The sequence below is a fragment of the Heptranchias perlo genome, chromosome 15 (assembly GCF_035084215.1).
Source record: "Heptranchias perlo isolate sHepPer1 chromosome 15, sHepPer1.hap1, whole genome shotgun sequence".
Taxonomy (NCBI): domain Eukaryota; kingdom Metazoa; phylum Chordata; class Chondrichthyes; order Hexanchiformes; family Hexanchidae; genus Heptranchias; species Heptranchias perlo.
The window spans coordinates 3,503,402-3,527,828 of record NC_090339.1 but is presented as its reverse complement, the minus strand read 5'-3'; the positions used below and the strand labels follow the sequence as shown (position 1 = coordinate 3,527,828).

General features: G+C 45.3%; 1 protein-coding gene across 1 annotated transcript in view; it reads right to left on the bottom strand.

Moving 5' to 3' along the window:
* Positions 1-455: 455 nt before the first annotated feature.
* Positions 456-24,427, bottom strand: part of LOC137332839 (interferon-inducible GTPase 5-like) — a 380,546-nt gene continuing 356,574 nt past the window's right edge. The window contains exons 2-3 of the mRNA XM_067996775.1: positions 7,358-7,510; positions 456-4,931 (exon numbers count right to left, since the gene is read on the bottom strand). Of these exons, the coding sequence (XP_067852876.1) occupies positions 3,701-4,931; positions 7,358-7,377 (1,251 nt within the window). The 5' untranslated portion in view covers positions 7,378-7,510 and the 3' untranslated portion in view covers positions 456-3,700. The remainder of the gene's footprint in view (positions 4,932-7,357; positions 7,511-24,427) is intronic.

The following is a 24,427-nucleotide window of genomic DNA, read 5'->3' as shown; positions in this document are numbered from 1 at the left end:
CTCAGACTACAAGCAGAATTATCATCAAACATACCATTGGATCCTGAAGCAGCAATTCACATGGCTTGGTGGAGAGGGGACACCTCCTTTCTCCCCACAACCCTCCACTGCATGGTCACTATCTTTACCTCTGCAAAGATGCCTCAAAATGCAGGTTGATGACCAGAACGGCAAAGTCATGGGAGAGCAAGAGTGTAAATGAGAATGAGGAACGAGTTGTAAAAACAGCACGGCAGCAAGAAAGTCTGGAGCTTCAGTCACTGTCTCCAGATACCTTCCAGTCAGTGCCACAGCTACACCATGTCTTAAACTACACACCACATCTGGAAAGTAACCATGTCCAATTCACCTTCTCCTACACTTTCCTGCTCAGTTCTTCCAACACCATCTATGGATGTCTTATCCTCCATTCCTGCTTCAAAGTTGCTAATGACAAATAAATACTCAGCACAATCTTCAGGATGAAGCTCAGGGCATTTATTGCATCCATTGTGTGGTGTGTGGATATTGTCTGCATGAGTTGGCACAGTATTGTCTCAACAGCAATGCCCAGGGTGGAGAATCTGATTCACTACAGCATTTCCCACAACCCCTGTTTTGCAAAGCAGTGACATACAATACATTTCTCCAGGGCAAACAACACTGCATTCATATTTAGAATATGTTATGGTACAATTACATTGTTCATCAGGTTCACTTGGTCAGATTACCATCAGATAATAACAGATAAATATAAGTTCATAATTCATACAGTAACAGATTGCATTTATATGGAGCCTTTAGCGTAGAAAAATGTCCCGAGGTACAATTATTGATTAACTAGAATTGATACATATGGATATATGTTAATTAAGTTCAATTGATCTGACCGAATGACATTAAAGCATAGTATAGAGTAAAAGTACAATATATCACATCAATAACATCAACCTGTTGTCCATCTCACTGATTATGCAGCACACATGGTTTCAATAAGTTGATGTAACACATTCCCACACCTCTCCTCCCGCAGTAACTGCTCTTCTGCTGCTGCTTCTTCCTTATCATTTTCCTCTCCCTCTTCCCATCGCCAGGGATATCTCAGGTCTCTGTTAATGGTTATGTTGTCTAACATACAGCACCCTCATCATCACTGGACACTGAGACAATGTCCCTGCTGGGGGGCCCATAGATTGGATTGTGTGTGCAGTTGATAATTTCCTTGGGGAAGTTGGTAATTCTACAGGACTCCATAGAGTCATAGAGTTATACAGCACGGATAGAGGCCCTTCGGCCCATCGTGTCCGCGCCGGCCATCAGCCCTGTCTGCTCTCATCCCATATTCCAGCATTTGGTCCGTAGCCTTGTATGCTATGGCATTTCAAGTGCTCATCCAAATGCTTCTTGAATGTTGTGAGGGTTCCTGCCTCCACAACCCTTTCAGACAGTGAGTTCCAGACTCCAACCACCCTCTGACTCCAGTTGACTCTTGCTGCTGTTCCTGGTCACACCTGATACTGATGTAGTTATTGATGGGTGTGGTGTGAAACAGGCAGCATCCTCATCTTCACTGGAGACTGGGGCGATGTCCCCCGGTGATTGATCCAAAGATCAGAATCTTTCAGAACCCGAAAAGCTTATTCCAACACCAGCCTGATCCTTGCATTGTTCTGTTGTCATGCCGATGGGCTTCTGTATGGGGACTGGGGGCAGGGATGAATATCCGGAGCTGCACTGAGTATCCCCCGGTCTCATTCAATTATAGTCGACAAGTTTCACTACTTAAAATCAAAGAATCTTGGCTCAGGCAGCAGAACACTAACTGAACTGTCGGAATTTCAGAGGTGCATCGTTTACCATGTAGACATTGATGAAGTATTATAACTCCCTGTGATTAATATACATTGCTGGATTGTGGAGCAGCACCTGTTTTGCACCATGTCTATGGTTGATGACGTCCCACACCTCGGGGAAGGTGGTAATTCTACTGAACTCCAGCTGCCTTTGTTAATCTGCTCCTGGTGGCAGCCGGAACTGAGGTGTCGGCCAGTTTTCTGACACAGAGCTTCAGTCACTTTCCTCATCAATCAGTGGGCCGCATAATGACTGGTATTGGTGATACCGCCATTGGAAGGAACTGGATGCTTTTGTTACTCTGCCTTCTACTGGTAAGGTGGTTGCCATCAGCGACTGCCCCTGTAGGACACAGGAGGGCACAGACCCCAGTCACAGCGTCTTTGGCCGGTCAGAGTCTCATAAGGGACCGCTCCTCAACGGAGTTGAAGTAGTTGTGTATTGTTGTCCACCATTTGCCTGGAGCTAATTGGTTGTCAAAGTGGTACAGTCCCCCCACCCTCGTAACTCCCCACCACCATCTCCAAGATCTGTTCCTCTACAGTCAACCACTGATGATCAAACACCAATGCAGTTTAGTAGCAAACAAGTACTGACAGAAACAGTGCAGTTTCCTGCCTTTCTCATCAATACTCAAAATTATTTCCATCTCTCGGCTGAATGCCTACGGTCAACAGATTTCCCCCCAACTTCTCCCCAACTTTCCCACCCAAGAAAAATCTATCCCACTGACAGACACACTCGTATAAAGGGGTCTGAGATAGATTTGCAGTTACTGCTGAGCCAATTGTGTCAAAACGATTTAATGCCAATTAAGAGTTTTGAAGTGCAGTCTCTGTTGTAATGTAGAAAGAGAATATATGAGGGGTGGTCTATATGAGGGGTGGTCCATATGAGGGGTGGTCTATATGTGGGGTGGTCTGTATGAGTGTTGGTCTGTAGGAGGGGCGGTCTATATGAGAGGTTGTCTATATGAGGAGTGTTCCATACGCTAATTGGTAAAGTACAGCCTGATCCTGGTCCCTCTTCTCTGCTGTCTCATTATCTGATGTTACTGCTTCTCAGGTAAAACAGGATCTAATGGAACCGCAGTGAATTCATCACTTTTCAGACAGACAGTGTTTGGTGCAGCAATGGTTCTAAAGCCAGGACCTAGAGGGGTGTACGGTGAAGGTGGTGAAAGGTTTAATAACATTGGAAAATGGACTTGTCTCTTAATAAGTGTCTGTATTATGTTTGGTGGCGCTGACAGTAAGACTGTACTGCTGATTTAATCACCTATTGGGAACACAACTTGGTGCGAACGACACCTACATGGGTGGAAACAGGAGCCAAAGTTAAAATTACCGACACTCAGAAAATCAAGCCCAGAGTAACAGTGGGTTTGTCTCTACTGCAAACCCATGGTAGTTCATTCCAGTAATGATGCTCTTACTATGAATCAAACAAGAACATCACAGAGAAGGGTCTGTACATGGGAACTGAATCCATCACAATCACTCGAAGAAAACAAAGACATTTCTGGCTACAGGCACGATGGGCCGAATGGCCACCTTCTGTGCTGTATGATTCTGTGATTTTAGGAACAGGGCAGATTTGATTGTTACTGCGTTTAATGCAAGGAATCGCCTGGGTGCAGCATGTGTGGGAAATTGGATGGGCTCTTTTGTAATTCCCACCTCTCGATTTCCCTCCTCATATTGTACCCAGGTAAACCCTTTCACCAAGCATCAGACTGTGAAAACCTTCCCTGAAATGGAAGAGGAATATTTCCAGGAACGAATGCAGCAAAAAGCGAGTATCGTAGAATGGAATTCCTGCAACGTTCGGGGTTTGACCCCTTTAATTTATCACCTACAGCATCGACTCACTGGATTGGTGTTTGGTGCAGGCCATTTTCATCAGTCCCAAATGCAGCCTTCACCACTCTCTGTGCATTCTCCGTAAGATCATTCAGTGCATCATTCAGCAATTTGTAGGTCATCAGAAATGATGATCCTGCTCCAAAGATGGAACCAATGACTGGTATGAAATCAAGGGCAAGCTCAACTGCTGAAATGGCGACAGCAGCGAGACCCATCAGTGTCCTTGTAACTAAATCTGGAGTTATTTCACCCACCAGGGGAGTTTTCACTTCTGCTTTCAGAACTCCCACAGGTTTTCCTGCCATGTTGGCCAGTCTTTGAAGAGAGGCATCATCCAGACCCAGATATTTACGGAAATATATTATTCCTCCAACCAGAATCCCAACATCACAAGCAAAGGACAGGCCAGGAACTGGCACTGCTCCCACTGCTCCTGAAAGTGTTGCCAACATCCAGACTCGTTTCTTCAGCTCTTGTCTTTTCTTCTCTACAATCTCCAAATTTAGGTTTGGAAGGGCCAGGATGAATACACTTTTCTTTATATTCTGAAGATCATCTTCAAGAGCTTCATTTAACAGAATAAAATCATACAGCTTCGGTCCAAAGTTCGCTATCAGGAAAACAGAGGGTGATGGAATCCCTGCCGCTTGCAACTTCCTGACACAGTCAATCCTGATCTTTTCCAGTTCTTCTTCTTCATTAACTTTCTTCTGTTGCTTGATCATTGAATTGAGATCATTGTCAATTTTAGATCGAACAAAGTAGAAATTCTTCCCCAGCCGTTTAATCTCTTTGGCGAGTTTTGTATCATTTTCTCTGAATCGACAGTCTGAGATAATGATGAAGAAATCGTATCTTTTAAATTTCATTTCCTTCAGGTATTTATTGGCTGGGAATTTTGTGGTTCCAATTCCTGGCAGGTCCCAGAAGTAAACATTCGGCAGGTTGGGATGTGGGTATCGGGTTGGCTCCATTGTAGTTTCTGTGACCCCGGTTTCAGCTGCTCCCTCATCATCGCTCTGAAGTCCTCTCATAGTATTGATGAAGGTGGATTTCCCAGCGCCTGTTTCTCCTGTCACTGCAATGTTAAGCTCTGTATTGTCCAGCTCATTTATCTTCCTCTGTATCAGAGGTGTAATCTTTCCCAGCCCACCCGTTTCATAATCAGACTTCAGTTTGTTGAGCTCTTCCTGACTGAAGAATGTAGAGTTCAAAGACTGAGCCATCTGATCTCTGAAAGGAAACATTTTACATGATGTTTTGCAACAGACGAAAAGAACTTGCATTTATAAAGCACATTGTCACATCGTCAGGACATCCCCACACTTTACATCTGATGAATTACTTATGAAGTGCAATCACTGTTGTTATGTCGCCAAATGTGACAGCTAATTTATGCACAGCAAGATCCCACAACAACCAATGAGATTAATGACCAGTTAATTTGTTTTTGGTGCTGTTGGTTGAGGGGGGAATGTTGGCCCGGACACTGGGAGAACTCCCTGCTCTTCGTCCAACAATGACATGAGATCTTTGATACCCACCTGAACAGGTAGGTGGGCCATGGTTTAATGTCTCAACTGTTTAACCCAGACAGGTTTGTCCCCGTGTGCACAGCAGAAAACAGGAAGTCCCGCCCACACTTCCAGCCGGAGGGCCGATATTTAAAAGGGCAATATACCTCAGTGAAATACTTGAGGTACTTAATATTTTGTATGTTGGACACTTAAAACAAATTTAACTTTACCTGTTCAGGTTTCCCATCACTTCCCATTCACGTCAGGTGAAAACAGACGGGGAGGGCCGGATCCATGAAGTGAGACCCTTTATTGCTCTGCTTGTGGGCCAGGAGGAGCAGGAGTGTTTCATCCAGGCCCTAGAAGCTCACCTGGCCGACAGGAACCCCGCAATTCACCGCTCTCCCCCCGACCCCCCGCCAATCTCCGATGCTGGCTGACCCCTCCCCCGATCTCCGATGCTGGCTGACCCCTCCCCCGATCTCCGATGCTGGCTGACCCCTCCCCCGATCTCCGATGCTGGCTGACCCCTCCCCCGATCTCCGATGCTGGCTGACCCCTCCCCCGATCTCCGATGCTGGCTGACCCCTCCCCCGATCTCCGATGCTGGCTGACCCCTCCCCCGATCTCCGATGCTGGCTGACACCTCCCCCGATCTCCGATGCTGGCTGACCCCTCCCCCGATCTCCGATGCTGGCTGACACCTCCCCCGATCTCCGATGCTGGCTGACCCCTCCCCCGATCTCCGATGCTGGCTGACACCTCCCCCGATCTCCGATGCTGGCTGACCCCTCCCCCGATCTCCGATGCTGGCTGACACCTCCCCCGATCTCCGATGCTGGCTGACCCCTCCCCCGATCTCCGATGCTGGCTGACACCTCCCCCGATCTCCGATGCTGGCTGACCCCTCCCCCGATCTCCGATGCTGGCTGACACTTCCCCCGATCTCCGATGCTGGCTGACCCCTCCCCCGATCTCCGATGCTGGCTGACACCTCCCCCGATCTCCGATGCTGGCTGACACCTCCCCCGATCTCTGATGCTGTCTTGACCCCTCCCCCGATCTCCGATGCTGTCTTGACTCCTCTCCCGATCTCTGATGCTGGCTGACACCACCCCCCCACCCGATGTCCGATCGTGTCTGACCCCCTCCCGATGTCGTCCACGTCCCCCCTCCTCCTCTGCCACCCCCCCCCACCAACTCCGATTTTTTTGGAGCCCAATGATCTCTCTCTCCCTCCCGCCCCCCTCTCACGTGGGGTACCCGGCTCGGAGTAAAAATCATGCCCCAGATGTCCAGTTCAGATCATAAGAGGGTCCTATTGTTACGCTCCCGATTTACACGATCGTATGATTAGATATTTCCACTGTCCTGAGAGACACCTGTTCCGTGCACACACCTGGTATTGGGCTGTGCATTTGTTTGATCAGAGGGAAAGCAGATTGAATGGTTCCAATCAGATCTTAGAGCCCTAAGAATTGGTCCTCTCCACTCTGATGCCCAAGTCGCCCATGGGAGCAACGCCTGTCCTTGCCTCCCCTATTGGGGGACCACTGCTGCACGACTCCAGGGTCGACTGAGTGGCTGCACACACATCCATCATGGTGCCTCAGATGCAGGTAATGGACTTCTCCAACTGACCCACCATCTTAACTGCCTGGACATGGGTTTGATGCTGTGTAAGCTCCCTTCCATTAACTGGTGGACCTCTTAGATCTGGGTCCTGAGGTACCACAGAAGAGGACAAGCATCTCCTGTCCCTCCAGATAGCAGCGACTGTCCCCTCATCTACCACTCCAAGTTTCTCCTCACCACTTGCCCTCTGCGCATCACCATGTAATCTCCCTTCAGTCTGACTAAGCCCTACCGAGTAGGTATTTCTCAGCACCTGCGAGGCTCAGATGCAGTGATGGGGTTGGTGAAGTGAGGGTTGGGTGGAGACAAACTGAGGACCCTGGTTCTTGAGGCTGCTGCTCCTCTGCTGAAAGGTTGAGGAAGAGGAGAGGTTAACAGAGCTGCAGAATGGCCAGTGGACTCTCACTAAAAATGATGAAGTTAAGCACTGACAATATATTGCGATGACAGATTGTGCTGTAACAGAAGGAACTGAAGAAAGACAATACGAGGAGTTTCCTGACCAACCTGGAGCTGGCACCTCCCATCCTACTTCTCTGTCTCCCGCTGTTTGTCCTGTGTGACTGCCCAGCGATTCCAGAGCTTCCTCCGCAGAAAGGGTGAGAGGTCAGAGGCTTGTGGCTCCTCCCCCGATGACACTTCTTTGTCTTTGGTTTTCTCCTTTAAGAGGAAAGTAGAGAGTGTGAGTGACGGCAATTTATTTTCCATCAGATAAAGTACAAGACTGATGGGAGTAATCAACCTTAATCAAGGTGGGAACAGGTTCAAGAAACTACAGAATACAGAATGGAGCTTTTTCACATCTTCACTAAGTCAGATTGTGAGGGAAGGAATGGGATGTGAAAGGTCTCATGTTTCCTCATCATTATTTCAGGAAAGTAGCACCTGGTGTCGAACACAGGGAGGGCAAGGTGGGTGGAAATGGAAACCATGGGGCCAGATATTGTTGAATAAATAACGGTGTCTGAACAATGCCGCCATTATTAATGCACAAATCGGCCAGCAACTTGTTGCGAGGAAGAGATACCCCGTGAATTGTGAATCGGCACAAGTTGCTGGCCAATTTGCACCGCTCCGCCGTAAGCTTTATGAAAATGGCATCTCGTGTTTAACCTCCCTGTGATTTTCATGACGTTGCTGCATTTTCACATTATTTGCCCATTGGTGATATTGTAATTGAAAATCAGGAAATGGCTGACTTGCGAACTACTTACTGCGTATCAATTGTCACAGTAGAGGATAAAGTACCAGAGATACGAGAAAAAGCAAAAATAAACCAAGGGGAGGAACTTACTAGATTTAATATAAGTAAAAAAAATTGTAATGGAGAAAATAATGAGACTAAAGATAGACAAATCTCCAGGACCTGATGGTTTCCACCCCAGGGTATCAAAAGAAGTTGTAGATGCTCCAGTCATGATCTTCCAAAACTCTCTTGATTCAGGCATTGTCCACTTAGAATGTATAATTGCCAATATCACTCCATTATATAAGAAGGATAAGGGAGATAAACTAGGAAATTATAGGCCTATTAGTCTAACGTCTGTTGTGGGGAAGTTACTAGAATCTATTATTAGGGGGAAAGTGACTGAGCACTTGGACAAACATGAACTGATCGGAGAGAGCCAGCATGGATTTGTAAAGGGTAAGTCATGCCTAACGAACCTAGTTGAATATTTGGAGCTGGTAACTAATGTGGCAGATAAGGGAATGTCTATGGATGTTATTTATCTGGACTTCCACAGAGCATTTGATAAGGTTCTACAAAAGAGACGGCTAACAAAAATGAGAGCACATGGAATTGGAGGTAACCTGTTCACATGGATATGCAATTGGTTAGGAGGTCGGAGACAGAGAGTAGGTATAATGCGTATGTACTCCAATTGGCAAGATGTGACTAATGGTGTATCCCTGGGATCTGTACTGGGGCTTTTCATTATATTTATAGATGAATTAGATGAAGGAATAGAGAGCCGTATATCCAAGTTAGCTGACGACACCAAGTTGTGTAGCAGAGTAAATAGTATAGATGGGAGCAGAAAGTTGCAATGAAAGGAATCGTCTGGGCAATGATAGACTAGGTGAGTGGGCAAAACTGTGGCGGATGGAGTTCAATGTGGGGAAATGTGAGGACATCCACTTTGGACCAAAGAAAGATAGATTACAGTATTTTTTAAATGGTGAGAAGCTAGGAACTGTGGAGGAGCAGAGAGATTTACATAGAGTTACATCAAGTGTACAGCACAGAAACAGGCCATTCGGGCCAACTGGTCTCTGCTGGCGTTAATGCTCCACACGAGCCTCCTCCCAATGCTCTTCATCTAACCCTATCAGCACATCCTTCTATTCATTTCTCCCTCATGTACTTATCTAGTTTCTCCTTAAATTCATCAATGCTATTCTCCTCAAATACTCCTTGAAGTAGCAAATTCCACATTCTTACCACTCTTTGGGTAAAGAAGATTCTCCTGAATTCTCTATTGGATTTATTCGTGACTACTTTATATTTATGACCTCTAGTTTTGGACTCCCCACAAGTGGAAACATTTTCTCTAAATCCACCCTGTGAAACTCTTTCATTAACTTAAAGACCTCAATCAGGTCACCCCTCAGCCTTTTTACGAGAGAAAAGAGCCTGTTCAGCCTTTCCTGATCAGTATATCCTCTCAATTGTGGTATTACCCTTATGAATCTTTTTTGCACTTCTCCGGTGCCTCTGTGTCCTGAACTGTGCACAGTTCTCCAAGTGTAGTCTAACCAAAGTTCCATACACATTTAACATAGCTTCTCTGCTTTTCAATTCTATCCCTCTGGAAATAAACCCGAGTGATTGGTTTGCTTTTTTTATGCTCTTATTAACCTGCATCGCTACTTTCAGTGATTTGTGTACCTGTACCCCCAGATCCCTTTGCTCCTCTACCCCATTTAGACTCTTATTATCCAAGCAGTATCTGGCCTCCTTATTCTTCCTACCAAAATGCACCACCTCACACTCATCTCCAGTGAAATTCACTTGTCAGTTGCACACCCATTTTGCAAGTTTATTAATGTCTTCTTGTATTTTGTTGCATTTTTGCTCCGTATTAACGATACCCCCACTTTTGCATCGACCACAAATCCAGGGGTTCAGGGCTTTAAGTACAGATATCACTGAAAGCTAGTGGAGAGGTACAAAACATATTAAAAAAGGCTAATGGAATGTTGGCCTTTATCTCAAGAGGACTGGAATACAAAGTGGTGGAAGTTATGTTGCAGTTATATAAAGCTCAGATTAGACCCCATTTGGAGTATTGCGTTCAGTTGTGGGCACTGCACCTCAGGAAGGATATATTGGCCTTGGAGGGGGTGCAGTGCAGATTCACCAGAATGATACCGGGGCTAAAAGGGTTAAATTTTGAGGAGTGGTTGCATAGAATTCCCTTGAGTTTTGACGATTAAAGGGTGATCTAATTGACTGTTTAAGGTGATTATAGGATTTGATAGGGTAGATAGGGACCAACTGTTTCCTCTGCGGGGGGAGTCCAGAACAAGGGGGCATAATATTAAAATTAGAGCTAGGCCATTCAGGGGCGATGTCAGAAAGTACTTCTTCACACAAAGCGAAGTTGAAATCTGAACTCTCTCCCCCAAAAAGCTATTGAGGTGAGGTCAATTGAAAATTTCAAAACTGAGATTGATAAATTGCCCTATCACAGACCTTCCATTTTGTCCTTTCCTCCCCTCCCCTTCCTCCCACCACCCCCCCACCCTTTGCCTGGCTCTGTACTTACTGAAAAATAGTTAAATCTTTAACTTCTTCCAGTTCTAATGAAAGGTCATCGACCTGAAACGTTAACTCTGTTTCTTTCTCCACAGATGTTGCCTGATTTTAGGCAAGGGTATTAAGGGTTAGGGAACCAAGGCGAGTAGATGGAGTTAAGATACAGATCAGACATGATCTAACTGAATGGTGGAACAGAATCGAGTGGGTGAATGGCCTACTCCTGTTCCTATGTAAACTCACCACTGAAAGTTAAGTCTAGTAATTAACAGCAAAAGTATCCTTTTAATGATGTGATAATTGTTAATAATTGTCAATCAACCACTCATGCTCAGAAAGTGAACAATTATAAGTGTGGAGTCTCATTCCTTCAGCTTGTGAATTGTTTTAGGAGATTTTAAAAATGTCAAATTTTAAATTTAATGTTTTTTTTCTTACTTTTCCTTTCTGTCTCTTTTTTTCTCTCTCTCTTAATCCAATCTTTCTTTCCCTCTCTTTATTTCTCTTTCTGTACCTGATTTGACACTGAATAAAAAGGAAGATTTGCATTTATAAAGCACCTTTCACAACCTCCGGATGTCCCAGAGTGTTTTACAACCAACGATGTACTTTTGAAGTGTCGTCACTGTTGTCATTCAGCCAATTTGCCTACAGCAAGGTCCCACACACAGCAATGTGATAATGACCAGATCATCTGTTTTATTGATGTTGGTTGAGGGATAAATATTGGCCAGAACACCTGGGAGAACTCCCCTGCTCTTCTTTGAATGACGCCATGGGATCTGTTATATCCACCTGAGAGACCAGATGGTGCCTCGGTCCGAAAGACGGCACTCCTGACAGTGCGGCACTCCCTCAGCATTAAACTGGAGCGTCAGCCTGCATTATGTGCTGCAAGTCTCTGAAATGGGATGTGAACCCACAACACCTTGACTCAGAGGCAAGAGTGCTACCAACTGAGCCACTCTAATTTATCCTCCTTCTCAGTCCTTCCTCTGATTATTTCTCAATCTTTTAATCTCATTGATTAAGGAGATACATTGTTTGTCCCGTTGTTCACCCAAGTCCCAGACACCCTGTTTCCTTTGCCGTGCCATTATCAGTTCACACTTCCAGCAACTTTATGGGCAAAACATTTTAAAACCTAAATGTGCATGAACAAGTCTAACTAACGGGGCTCTTCATGATATGGCCCACTCCAGCAAAATCTGGGTCATGCTTTTAAGTTTGGTTCAGTTTAAGTCGTGCCTTGTCTCTCTTACCTTGGCTCCCCTCATCAGGTCATTAAATTTCTTCCGGCATTGAGTTTCTGACTGGGAGTTGCTGAACAGGGGATGCACTCACTACCAAGGTCACGTTCTTGCACTGAGACTGGACCATGCATTTTATGTGACTCCTTACCTCAATCTCAAAATGTTTTACCTCCTTTGCCTTATCTCGACCAAAAACACCTCAAGTGAGGAGTCAGAAATTTAGGGCCTCTGCGCCACGAAGAACCAGCCTCAAACATTATTGTAACTTTCTAAGTTGCTGCTCAAACACAATGGATGCCCTGGCCTCTTTAAGCTGCTGCAGCAACACTGGATTTCTCTCATTCCCAGAGGCAGCCTCCCAACAGAGGGAGTAAATATCACTGGGAAATTACCCTGAATAGTTAGTAAAGCTCCACACATGAAAATTGGACAGGGTCATGGTGGGGTCACATTGGTGAGCGGACGTGCAATCCTGGTGCAATTCGTGCGTGGGAAACCCGAAAAAATAATCCCGACCTTTCCCCACACGATCGCAACTTAATTGATGGCCCTTAACGCGGCTTCCACGTCTGCCGTCTGAAAGCTGCGCAGCGGGCGGACTGTACACCCACATGACCTGCTGTCATCTGGAGTGTCTGTATTTAAAGGGCCATTGCATCAATGGCTTTTGCTGGAGAAACGAGGAATTGGGCAGAATGGAGCAGCAGAGAAGCAAGCTAGCTCCAAGATTCAGTAACACCTCACTCGAGGTGCTGCTGGCCGGGGTGAGGAGGAGGAGGGAAATATTTTACCCAGCAGACAGGAGGAAGTGCCCTGCCTCTGCCACCAAGAAGGCCTGACTCGAGGTGGCTGAGGAGGTGACCAGCAGGAGCAACATCTCCCGCACTTGGGTCCAGTGCAGGAAGCGTTTCAATGACCTGACCAGGTCAGCAAAAGTGAGTACACTTACTGATTCTCCTGCATTCCGTGGTGCACATCACCCTCCCCTCCTCATACTCTGCCCTGCCAAGCCTACTCCGTCACATCACTCCTCACACCCACTTAAGGCTCATTGTCAACTTACCTTCACTTCCTGAGCACTTCCTCACCTCCCCATTTGTGACCCCACCACTCCCACTCACCCCAATCCTGATCCAATGTGATGTCTCTGTCTGATACTCACCCTCTGATGCATCTCTTTCATGGTCAATCTCACCCAAAGCAATGCATTAATCGGCTGACCACTTCACCCTCACTCACTCACACGTTTGTACTTTCTCCCCTTGTCGGAGAAGAGAGCTCAGAATGCACGGGAGAGGGAGAGGACTGGAGGGGGACCACAACAAATAGTGGTCCTCACAGAGGCAGAGGAGACCCTGGAGATCAGCCACACCCTCGAGTGCCTGTCCGTCGGGGACGCCGAGATTGGCACCCCACAAACGTCTGGTAACACAACTTTAACATTCATCACACACAACATGAATTGATGTTAACAATGATTGGCATGTTGAACACCTCACAATGCTCATCGCAACATTACATCTGTGATGATTCTTAATATTGCCTTCTGTTCTCTTCCAGGCCCTTCAACCACCAAAGTGACGGGAGTGGGAGATTCCTCAGAGGAGCTCCTGGCCTCTAAGGGTGCACCATCACATCTTAGAGAGCCATCCACCAGCCCAGATACTCACACCTTGCTGGGTCCTAGTGATCAGTTCGTTGGGTTGGCACCTGGTGAGTCACCACACACAAGTGAGCACGAGCAGACACTGGTGGCAGGGGCAGCTGTGGAGAGTCCAAGTCAGTGGGCGCACTCCTTTCCAGGCTCTGCTCAGCTGGATGCAGATGTTAAACCTCAGAGGCCATCCGTTAAAAGGAGAATGATCGAAGGACAGCATTTACGAGGTACTGGAAGATGTCTCCACAATAGCAGGGAGGATGGAGGAGTCCACCTCCTGCATTAGAGGACTGGTGGCACAGGTAAGTGTGGAATGTCTGCGATGGAGAGAATGGCAGCCTCCACTGAGCTTCAAGCACAGCTCACAAATGAGTCCCTTCAGGCCCTGACAATGGCTGAATGGACTCAGGGCGAACGACATTCTGCTGCCTTAAACAGGCCAACAGATACACTAGTACCGGCCTTACAAGGCACTACACATGTCCTCCAAACTGTTGTCCAGCAGGGTGGTAGGAGTGATGTGGCCCTGGCCCAGGAGAGGGATGGTGGCGAAAGGGGACATGGAAGTGGGGACTCCACTCAAAGCGCTCCCACGTCTCACCCGTTGCCCCCCCCCAACCATTTCCCGCAATGCTGCCTCCTGCCCAGGTGGCCGAGTCTGCTCCTGCACAGGTGCAGGTGGAGCAGTCTTTGGAGGGGCCCTCAAGGGCTCCAAAACCCAGAGGGCGTAGGCCCAAAGCATCTCAACAGTCAGGGCATGAACATGAGCAACCTGCCACGACCTCTGCTACAGCCGCAGGGAATGCACCACATGGAAGTAGTAGGAAGAGAAAGGCTAAGGTTTTGAGATGACAAAGTGTATGCACAAGGGTTATCTGACAGACTGTGATGTTTTTCATTTATATTTGTTTTTTGTTGAATTCACATTAAATGTTAGCATTCTCACCACTACTGCCACGTCTTCCCCATTCTTGAGTCCCTTTTGTGATAGCGCCCTTTCATGTGGTTCATCGTGAACGGTGAAACTTGATGCCACCCAGTGGGTGGGTTTACAGTGGGTGTATGTGTAGCTGTAGGACACTTTTGTGCACAGGGGGTGGGGGTGGGCTGGTGTTGGTGCTGCTCGTTCCAGGTGATCTGAGGACTGGACTATCCTCACTTTCCAGATGTCCTTATGAGAATCAGTCAAATATTAGTGACTCCCTGGCATCACGAGCAGCCAGGTGAGCCGCTGCTCTGCCGCTGGGTTGCCCATCCTTCTCCTCCTCCTCTTCCTCCTCATCTTCATCGTCATCCTCCTCCTCGTCCTCATCTTCATCCTGCTCCTCCTCAACATTGATAACAGATATGGATGCTGGATTAGGGCATGGGGCCTCATGTGGAGGTGCTCGGATTGCTACGTGTGTACAATCAATTGCTCCCTGTACCCATGAGAAGCCAGCCAGAGAGTGGAAACCCACTGCCCTCTCAGTCTGGCTGACGTCGTCCATGGGGAAGTTGACGTATTGTGACGTTCTGCAAAGTAAACCATCGGTGACCTGTCTTATGCACTTGTGGGCAGACGATTGAGAGACCCCGGCGATGTCCCCGGTGGCGCCCTGGAATGATCCGGAGGTGAAAAAGTTGAGGGCAGTGGTCACTTTAACTGCCACGGGCAATGCGACACCACTAGGCCCAGCCGGGAGCAGCTCTGCATGAAGGAACGTGCAGATGTCTGTAACCACCTGGCGACTCACTCTCAGCTTCCGTAGGCACTGCTCCTCAGAGAGGTCCAGGAAGCTCAGCCTCGGTCTGTAGACCCTCTCACGAGGGTAGTGCCTCCTGCGACGTTGGACCCTCTGTTGTTCCCCTCTCTGCTCTTGTGCAGGAGCCTATGGCGCAGCACTGGGTTGTGGAGCTGCAAGTGGTGGAATTGCACGCCGTGCCTGGTGAGAATGGTGATGTGCCTCCTCCTTGGATATACTGGTGAATGCAGCCATCGCCCCCCATCTGATATTGTCAGTTTGAGGGGGTCCAAAAAGTCGGTAAATATGTGTAAACAGAACAATTCTGAGTCTGAACAAAGAATTCTCAGTCCAAACACAAAGAAACCCCAGTCAAAAGTTAGTCTGAGAGAACTGAGTGCCCTGCTGCAATAACTCACCTTTTATCCCCATCTGTCAAACAGGGATTTAAATGGCCAAATGGCTGCCGGCTGCAACCCCCCTAGTTTCCCATGGCGTGTTTCACACAGCACGAGAAACACATTGAGGCAGTGTTGGAATTGTTTCCCTGCATCAATAAAAATATAAGTCACCATTTCAACGACTTTAACTACCTTGATTGATGTTTTAAATATCGGCCCGCCAGCTTTAATTGCTGGCGGCACTTCCAGCTTCCTGAAGCGGGCGCGCAGACAGATGGGTCTGGGTCATACGTGTTATTCTGCGGTTCGGAACCGGGATTCCTTCCCGCTCTGGAAATCCGTGATTTTGTTTGCCCCGCCCGCCTCCAACACACCCGGACTTCAGGGATTAAATCGTGGCCAATGTATTGTTCTGACATGGATTCACAGAGTCTTGAAACAGATGGGCCGAGGTTTCTGCCTCAGATCAAAGAATCAGGTCAGTGTGGAGTTGGTGATTTTGATTGACAGCTGTATGTGAGACCTGTGAGGAGGGGCAGGGTCAATGATTGGCTGTGGTCATTTTGACAGACAGGTCTGTGGCCAGAGGTTTGTCCTGGGCTCCCTGTACTTAACTCATCAGTCAGTCTACAGTCAACAACCAGCAGAGGGTCTGTGTTATTCAGTGACTCAGTGATTGTGTTTACATGAAAGAAAGTGAGTGACCATTTTTAACATGAGGTCCAAACCCATTTAAAATGAATGCCTGTGTTAAAATAACAGACACAGGAATATTATGAGTGTGTTAAGTGTTCATGTGGTAATATCAAACAGTAATTTCTCATTTAAAAGGGATTAAATGCTTGGAATAATCAGCCAGGCAGGGAAGGTGGTTTGTCCAATTGAGTTTTTGGAAGATGTAACTAAAGTAGTGGACAGGGGAATGTCTATGGATGTTGTTTATATGGACTTCCAGAAGGCATTCGATAAAGTCCCTCATAAGAGACTGTTAGATAAAGCTGAGCTCATTGAATTGAGGGCAAATTATTGACCTGGTTAGGAAGTTGGCTGAGCGAAAGGCGACAGAGAGTAGGGATAATGGGTAGGTGCTCACAATGGCAGGATGTGACTTGTGGAGTCTCGCAGGGATCTGTGTTGGGGCCTCAACTATTCACTGTATTGATTAATGAATTAGATGATGGGATAGGAACAATGGAACATTGGAACAGGAGTAGGCCATTCAGTCCCTCGTGCCTTCTCTGCCATTTGATAAGATCATGGCTGATCTGTGATCTAACTCCATATACCTGCCTTTGGCCCATATCCCTTAATACCTTTGGTTGTCAAAAAGCTGTCTATCTCAGATTTAAATTTAGCAATTGAGCTAGTATCAATTGCCGTTTGCGGAAGAGAGTTCCAAACGTCTACCACCCTTTGTGTGTAGAAATGTTTTCTAATCTTGCTCCTGAAAGGTCTGGCTCTAATTTTTAGACTGTGCCCCCTACTCCTAGAATCCCCAACCAGTGGAAATAGTTTCTCTCTATCCACCCTATCTGTTCCCCTTAATATCTTATAAACTTCGATCAGATCACCCCTTAACCTTCGAAACTCCAGAGAATACAACCCCAATTTGTGTAATCTCTCCTCGTAACTTAACCCTTGAAGTCCGGGTATCATTCTAGTAAACCTACGCTGCACGCCCTCCAAGGCCAATATGTCCTTCCGAAGGTGCAGTGCCCAGAACTGCTCACAGTACGCCAGGTGCGGTCTAACCAGGGTTTTGTATAGCTGCAGCATAACTTCTGCCCCCTTGTACTCTAGTCCTCTCGATATAAAGGCCAGCATTCCATTAGCCTTCTTGATTATTTTCTGCACCTGTTCATGACACTTCAATGATCTCTGTACCTGAACCCCTAAGTCCCTTTGGACATCCACTGTTTTTAACTTTTTACCATTTAGAAAGTACCCTGTTCTATCCTTTTTTGATCCAAAGTGGATGACCTCACATTTGTCTACATTGAATTCCATTTGCCACAGTTTTGCCCATTCACCTAATCTATCAATATCGCTTTGTAATTTTATGTTTTCATCTACACTGCTTACAATGCCACCAATCTTTGTGTCATCGGCAAACTTAGATATGAGACTTTCTATGCCTTCATCTAAGTCGTTAATAAATATTGTGAATAATTAAGGCCCCAAGACAGATCCCTGCGGGACTCCACTAGTCACATCCTGCCATTGTGAGCACCTACCCATTATCCCAACTCTCTGTCGCCTTTCGCTCAGCCAACTTCCTAACCAAGTCCGTACTTTTCCCTCGATTCTATGGGCTTCTATCTTAGCTAACAGTCTCTTATGTGGGACCTTATCAAATGCCTTCTGGAAGTCCATATAAATAACATCCATTGACATTCCCCTGTCCACTACTTTAGTCACCTCTTCAAAAAATTCAATCAGGTTTGTCAGGCACGACCTACCTTTCACAAATCCATGCTGGCTCTCTCTGATTAACTGAAAATTCTCAAGGTGTTCAGTCACCCTATCCTTAATTATAGACTCCAGCATTTTCCCTGCAACAAATGTAAGGCTAACTGGTCTATAATTCCCCAGTTTCCCTCTCTCTCCTTTCTTAAAAAGCGGAATGACGTGCAATTTTCCAATCTAGAGGGACAGTTCCTGAATCTAGAGAACTTTGAAAGATTATAGTTCGCGCATCTGCAATGTGCTCACCTACTTCCTTTAAAACCCTGGGATGGAAACCATCTGGTCCTGGGGATTTGTCACTCTTTAGTGCTATTATTTTCTTCATTACTGTTGCTTTACTTATGTTAATTTTATCAAGTCCCTGTCCCCGATTCAATATTAGTTTTCTTGGGATTTCCGGCATGCTATCCTCTTTTTCTACTGTAAATACTGACGCAAAGTAATTGTTCAACATGTCCGCCATTTCCCCATTGTCAATGACAGTATCCCCACTTTCAGTTTTTAAGGGGCCAACATTGCTCCTGACCACCCTCTTTTTCTTAATCTAACTATAAAAGTTCTTTGTATTGGTTTTGATATCCCTTGCAAGTTTCTTTTCATACTCTCTTTTTGCAGCTCTTTCTGTCTGTTTTGTGACCCTTTGTTGACCTTTGTATCTTTCCCATTCGCCAGGATCTGTGCCATTTTTTGCCTTTTTGTATGCCCTTTCCTTATGTCTTATACTGTCCCTTACCTCTTGAGTTGTCCATGGCTGTTTTTTTTTGGCAAGTAGAGTTCTTGCCCCTCAGGGGTATAAACCGATTCTGTATCACGTTAAATGTTTCTTTAAACATTTCCCACTGATCATCAGTCGTTTTACTCATTAACAGATTTGCCCAGTTTACTGTGGACAGTCTCTGTCTCATCCCATTGAAGTCGGCCTTACCCAAGTCTAGAATCTTAGCAGCTGATTCACTTTTTTCCCTTTCAAACACTTCATTGAACTCGATCATGTTATGATCGCTATTGGATAGATGTTCACGCACAGTTAAGCCGTTAACTAAATCTGGTTCATTACTCATTACTAAATCTAGTATGGCTTGCCCCCTTGTTGCCTCTAGGACATACTGCTGTAGAAAACTATCCCGGACACACTCAAGAAATTCGCTACCTTTCTGACAGTTGCTGGTCTGCTTTTCCCAATCTATGTGAAGGTTAAAGTCCCCCATTAAGACCACTATGCCTTTGTTACACGCTTGTCTAATCTCTGCATTTATACAATCTAGCACTTCAGAGCTGCTGCCAGGGGTCCTATATAGGATAGAAAGCCACATATCCAAGTTTGCCGATGACACAAAGATAAGCAGCACTTTAAGCAGTGTAGATGGAAGCATAAAATTACAGTGAGATATTAATAGATTAAGTGAATGGGCAGAACTGTGGCAAATGGATTTTAATATAGTCAAGTGTGAGGTCATCCACTTAGGGCCTAAAAAGGATAGATCAGAGTAATTTCAAAATGGTGAAAAGCTCGAAACAATGGGGGTCCAAAGGGACTTAGGGGTCCATGTACATAGATCAATAAAATGTAAAGGACAGGTTGAGATAATAATCAAAAAGGCTGATGGAATGCTGGCCTTTATATCCAGACGACAAGAATACAAGGGTGTAGAAGTTATGCTACAGCTATACAAAGCTCTGGTTAGACCACACCTGGAGTGCTGCGTTCCATTCTGGGCACCGCATCTTAGGAAAGATATATTGGTCTTGGAGGGAGTGCAGTATAGATTTACTGGAATGATACCTGGGCTCCAAGGGTTAAATTACGAGGAGAGATTACACAAACTATGGTTGTATTCCCTGTAATTTGGAAGGTTAAGGATTGATTTCATCAAAGTTGTCACAATATTAAGGGGAACTGATAAGGTAGATAGAGAGAAACTATTTCCGCTGGTTGGGGAGTCCAGGACTAGGGGACAGAGTCTAAAAATTAGAGCCAGGACTTTCAGGAGTGAAGTTAGGAAACACTTCTACAGGCAAAGGGTGGTGGAAGTTTGGAACTCTCTTCCCCAAATGGCAGCTGATGCTAGCTCAATTGTTAATTTTAAATCTGAGATTGATAGATTTTTGTTAACCAAAGGTATTAAGGGATATGGGGCTAAGGCGGGTATATGGAGTTAGGTCACAGGTCATCTGTGATCTCAGTGAATGGCGAAACAAGCTCGAGGAGCTAAACAGGCTTACTCCTGTTTTTATATTGTTGATTTTCTAATGTGTTTGCAATGAGTTGTTCAGTTTCCTCTCTCTGTATTGACTGGAACACCACCTCTACTGAGAGCAATTTCCACTTCCTGCCTGTTGTGAGTCCCACTCCCCATTCCGATAAGGACACGGCCCTCGGAATTTTTTCAAAGGCATTTCCTTCAGTTTGTTTCTCTTGTAACAGTTTCACTTTCACTCAATCTTCCTGTAGAACCCTGAATAAAACTTCTTACTTTTAGGAGTTTGTGTTTTGAACACATCCAGAATTTGAAGAGAAAAGGAGATTGAGACAATGAGGGGAGAACATTCAGAACAAACTTTAAAGATGAGCTGCGATTCTGTTTAAACCCGTTGAATATGAATCACCCTCGATATTTTGACGACACTCAGTTTGTTGTTTCATTTCTTGGTCCTTGAAGGAGGAGAGTCTATCAGTGAAGTACTGCCGCTGTCAACACCTTAATCCAGAGTGACCGATCCAGAGTGACCGGTCCTGCTGCTTCAGTGTCTCACCCACACTGGGAGTAAATGGTGACAGTGCTGAACTGTTCTAATAACAGAGCCTTTCATCGGAGTGGTCAGGTTCATGTACACTATCCAATTAAAATCTACCCCAGTGGAAGCTCACTTGTTGCCGGGGAGATTCTGCTTTTCCATCCCTGAACTCATGAATCTGAACAGAAGAGATTCTCACTCAGACACAGAATGGGTGGAAAATCGGGGGGAGTGCGAGGCTGAATTTCAGATACACGCTCTCGCTGGGCGAGACTCCCGACAGATGCACGGGTTTGAAAAATTCCCACTTTTCAGTGAAGGATTCGGTTCTGTTTAAAGTTTAATTTCACTCATTTCCTTCTCACTTTCCTGGATTCTAATCACATTGAATATCGTCTGGAAATCATTAAATCTGATGATGCATAACTGGTCGTTTTCTGGTGAATGTTTGCCAAAAAACAGAAGTTTCATTCGCCACGTAGATGTGCAAAGTTCACCTGCCACAAACCGCTCCCCTTCCAACCTGTGAATCATTTACCAGTTGCTGCACCCAAAACATTCACAGAAGCTGATTCTTTGTCTTCCTGCCAGAAACAAATAATATGACTGACTCAAGGTTCGTGGTTATACAAGCAGCAAACATAGAAAGATAGTATTAAATCAAAGGAGCAGGCATATAAAATTGGCAGAAAAAGCAGCAAGCCTGAGGATTGGGAGAATTTTGGAAATCAGCAAAGGAGGACCAAGAAATTGAAAAAGAAAGGGAAAATAGAAGATGAGAGTAAACTAGCGAGAAACATAAAAGCTTCTATAGGTTTGTAAAAAGGAAAAGACTGGTGAAGGGAAATATTGGTCCCTTGCATACACAGACAGGAGAATTTATAATGGCAAATTAGGAATAAGGAAATGAAAGAGAAATTAAACAAATGCAGGATGTTCGATATCAGGGCTTCTCAAAATGAAGGGTGTTCGATATGAAGGGTGTTCGAAATGAGGGGTGTTCTATATGAAGGGTGTTCTATATGAAGGGTGTTCTACATGAAGGGTGTTCTACATGAGGGGTGTTCTATATGAGGGGTGTTCTATATGAAGGGTGTTCTATATGAAGGGTGTTCTATATGAAGGGTGTTCGACATGAGGGGTGTTCTATATGAAGGGTGTTCTACATGAGGGGTGTTCTACATGAAGGGTGTTCTATATGAAGGGTGTTCTATATGAAGGGTGATCTACATGAGGGGTGTTCTAAATGAAGGGTGTTCTATATGAGGGGTGTTCTATATGAAGGGTGTTCTACATGAGGGGTGTTCTATATGAGGGGTGTTCTATATGAGGGGTGTTCTATATGAAGGGAGTTCTATATGAAGGGTGTTCTATATGAAGGGTGTTCTATATGAGGGGTGTTCTATATGAAGGGTGTTCTATATGAAGGGTGTTCTACATGAGGGGTGTTCTATATGAGGGGTGTTCTATATGAGGGGTGTTCTATATGAGGGGTGTTCTACATGAGGGGTGTTCTATATGAAGGGTGTTCTATATGAAGGGTGTTCTACATGAGGGGTGTTCTATATGAAGGGTGTTCTACATCAGGGGTGTTCGATATGAAGGGTGTTCTACATGAGGGGTGTTCTATATGAAGGGTGTTCTATATGAGGGGTGTTCTATATGAAGGGTGTTCTATATGAAGGGTGTTCTACATGAGGGGTGTTCTATATGAGGGGTGTTCTATATGAGGGGTGTTCTATATGAAGGGAGTTCTATATGAGGGGTGTTCTATATGAGGGGTGTTCTATATGAAGGGTGTTCTATATGAGGGGTGTTCTATATGAAGGGTGTTCTATATGAAGGGTGTTCTACATGAGGGGTGTTCTATATGAAGGGTGTTCTATATGAAGGGTGTTCTACATGAGGGGTGTTCTATATGAAGGGAGTTCTATATGAGGGGTGTTCTATATGAAGGGTGTTCTATATGAAGGGTGTTCTACATGAGGGGTGTTCTATATGAAGGGAGTTCTATATGAGGGGTGTTCTATATGAAGGGTGTTCTATATGAAGAGTGTTCTACATGAGGGGTGTTCTATATGAAGGGTGTTCTATATGAAGGGTGTTCTACATGAGGGGTGTTCTATATGAGGGGTGTTCTATATGAGGGGTGTTCTATATGAAGGGTGTTCTACATGAGGGGTGTTCTATATGAAGGGTGTTCTATATGAGGGGTGTTCTATATGAGGGGTGTTCTATATGAAGGGTGTTCTATATGAAGGGTGTTCTACATGAGGGGTGTTCTATATGAGGGGTGTTCTATATGAGGGGTGTTCTATATGAAGGGTGTTCTACATGAGGGGTGTTCTATATGAGGGGTGTTCTATATGAAGGGTGTTCTATATGAAGAGTGTTCTACATGAGGGGTGTTCTATATGAGGGGTGTTCGATATGAAGGGTGTTCTACATGAGGGGTGTTCTATATGAGGGGTGTTCTATATGAGGGGTGTTCTATATGAAGGGTGTTCTACATGAGGGGTGTTCTATATGAAGGGTGTTCTATATGAGGGGTGTTCTATATGAAGGGTGTTCTATATGAAGGGTGTTCTATATGAGGGGTGTTCTATATGAAGGGTGTTCTACATGAGGGGTGTTCTATATGAAGGGTGTTCTATATGAAGGGTGTTCTATATGAGGGGTGTTCTATATGAAGAGTGTTCTACATGAGGGGTGTTCTATATGAAGAGTGTTCTATATGAAGAGTGTTCTACATGAGGGGTGTTCTATATGAAGGGTGTTCTATATGAAGGGTGTTCTACATGAGGGGTGTTCTATATGAGGGGTGTTCTATATGAGGGGTGTTCTATATGAAGGGTGTTCAATATGAAGAGTGTTCTACATGAGGGGTGTTCTATATGAAGAGTGTTCTATATGAAGAGTGTTCTACATGAGGGGTGTTCTATATGAAGGGTGTTCTATATGAAGGGTGTTCTATATGAAGGGTGTTCAATATGAAGGGTGTTCTATATGAAGGGTGTTCTATATGAGGGGTGTTCTATATGAAGGGTGTTCTATATGAAGGGTGTTCTATATGAAGAGTGTTCTACATGAGGGGTGTTCTATATGAAGAGTGTTCTATATGAAGAGTGTTCTACATGAGGGGTGTTCGATATGAAGGGTGTTCTATATGAAGGGTGTTCTATATGAAGGGTGTTCAATATGAAGGGTGTTCTATATGAAGGGTGTTCTATATGAGGGGTGTTCTATATGAAGGGTGATCTATATGAAGGGTGTTCTATATGAGGGGTGTTCTATATGAAGGGAGTTCTATATGAAGGGTGTTCTATATGAAGGGTGTTCTATATGAAGGGTGTTCTATATGAGGGGTGTTCTATATGAGGGGTGTTCTATATGAAGGGTGTTCAATATGAAGAGTGTTCTACATGAGGGGTGTTCTATATGAAGAGTGTTCTATATGAAGAGTGTTCTACATGAGGGGTGTTCTATATGAAGGGTGTTCTATATGAAAGGTGTTCTACATGAGGGGTGTTCTATATGAGGGGTGTTCTACATGAAGAGTGTTCTACATGAGGGGTGTTCT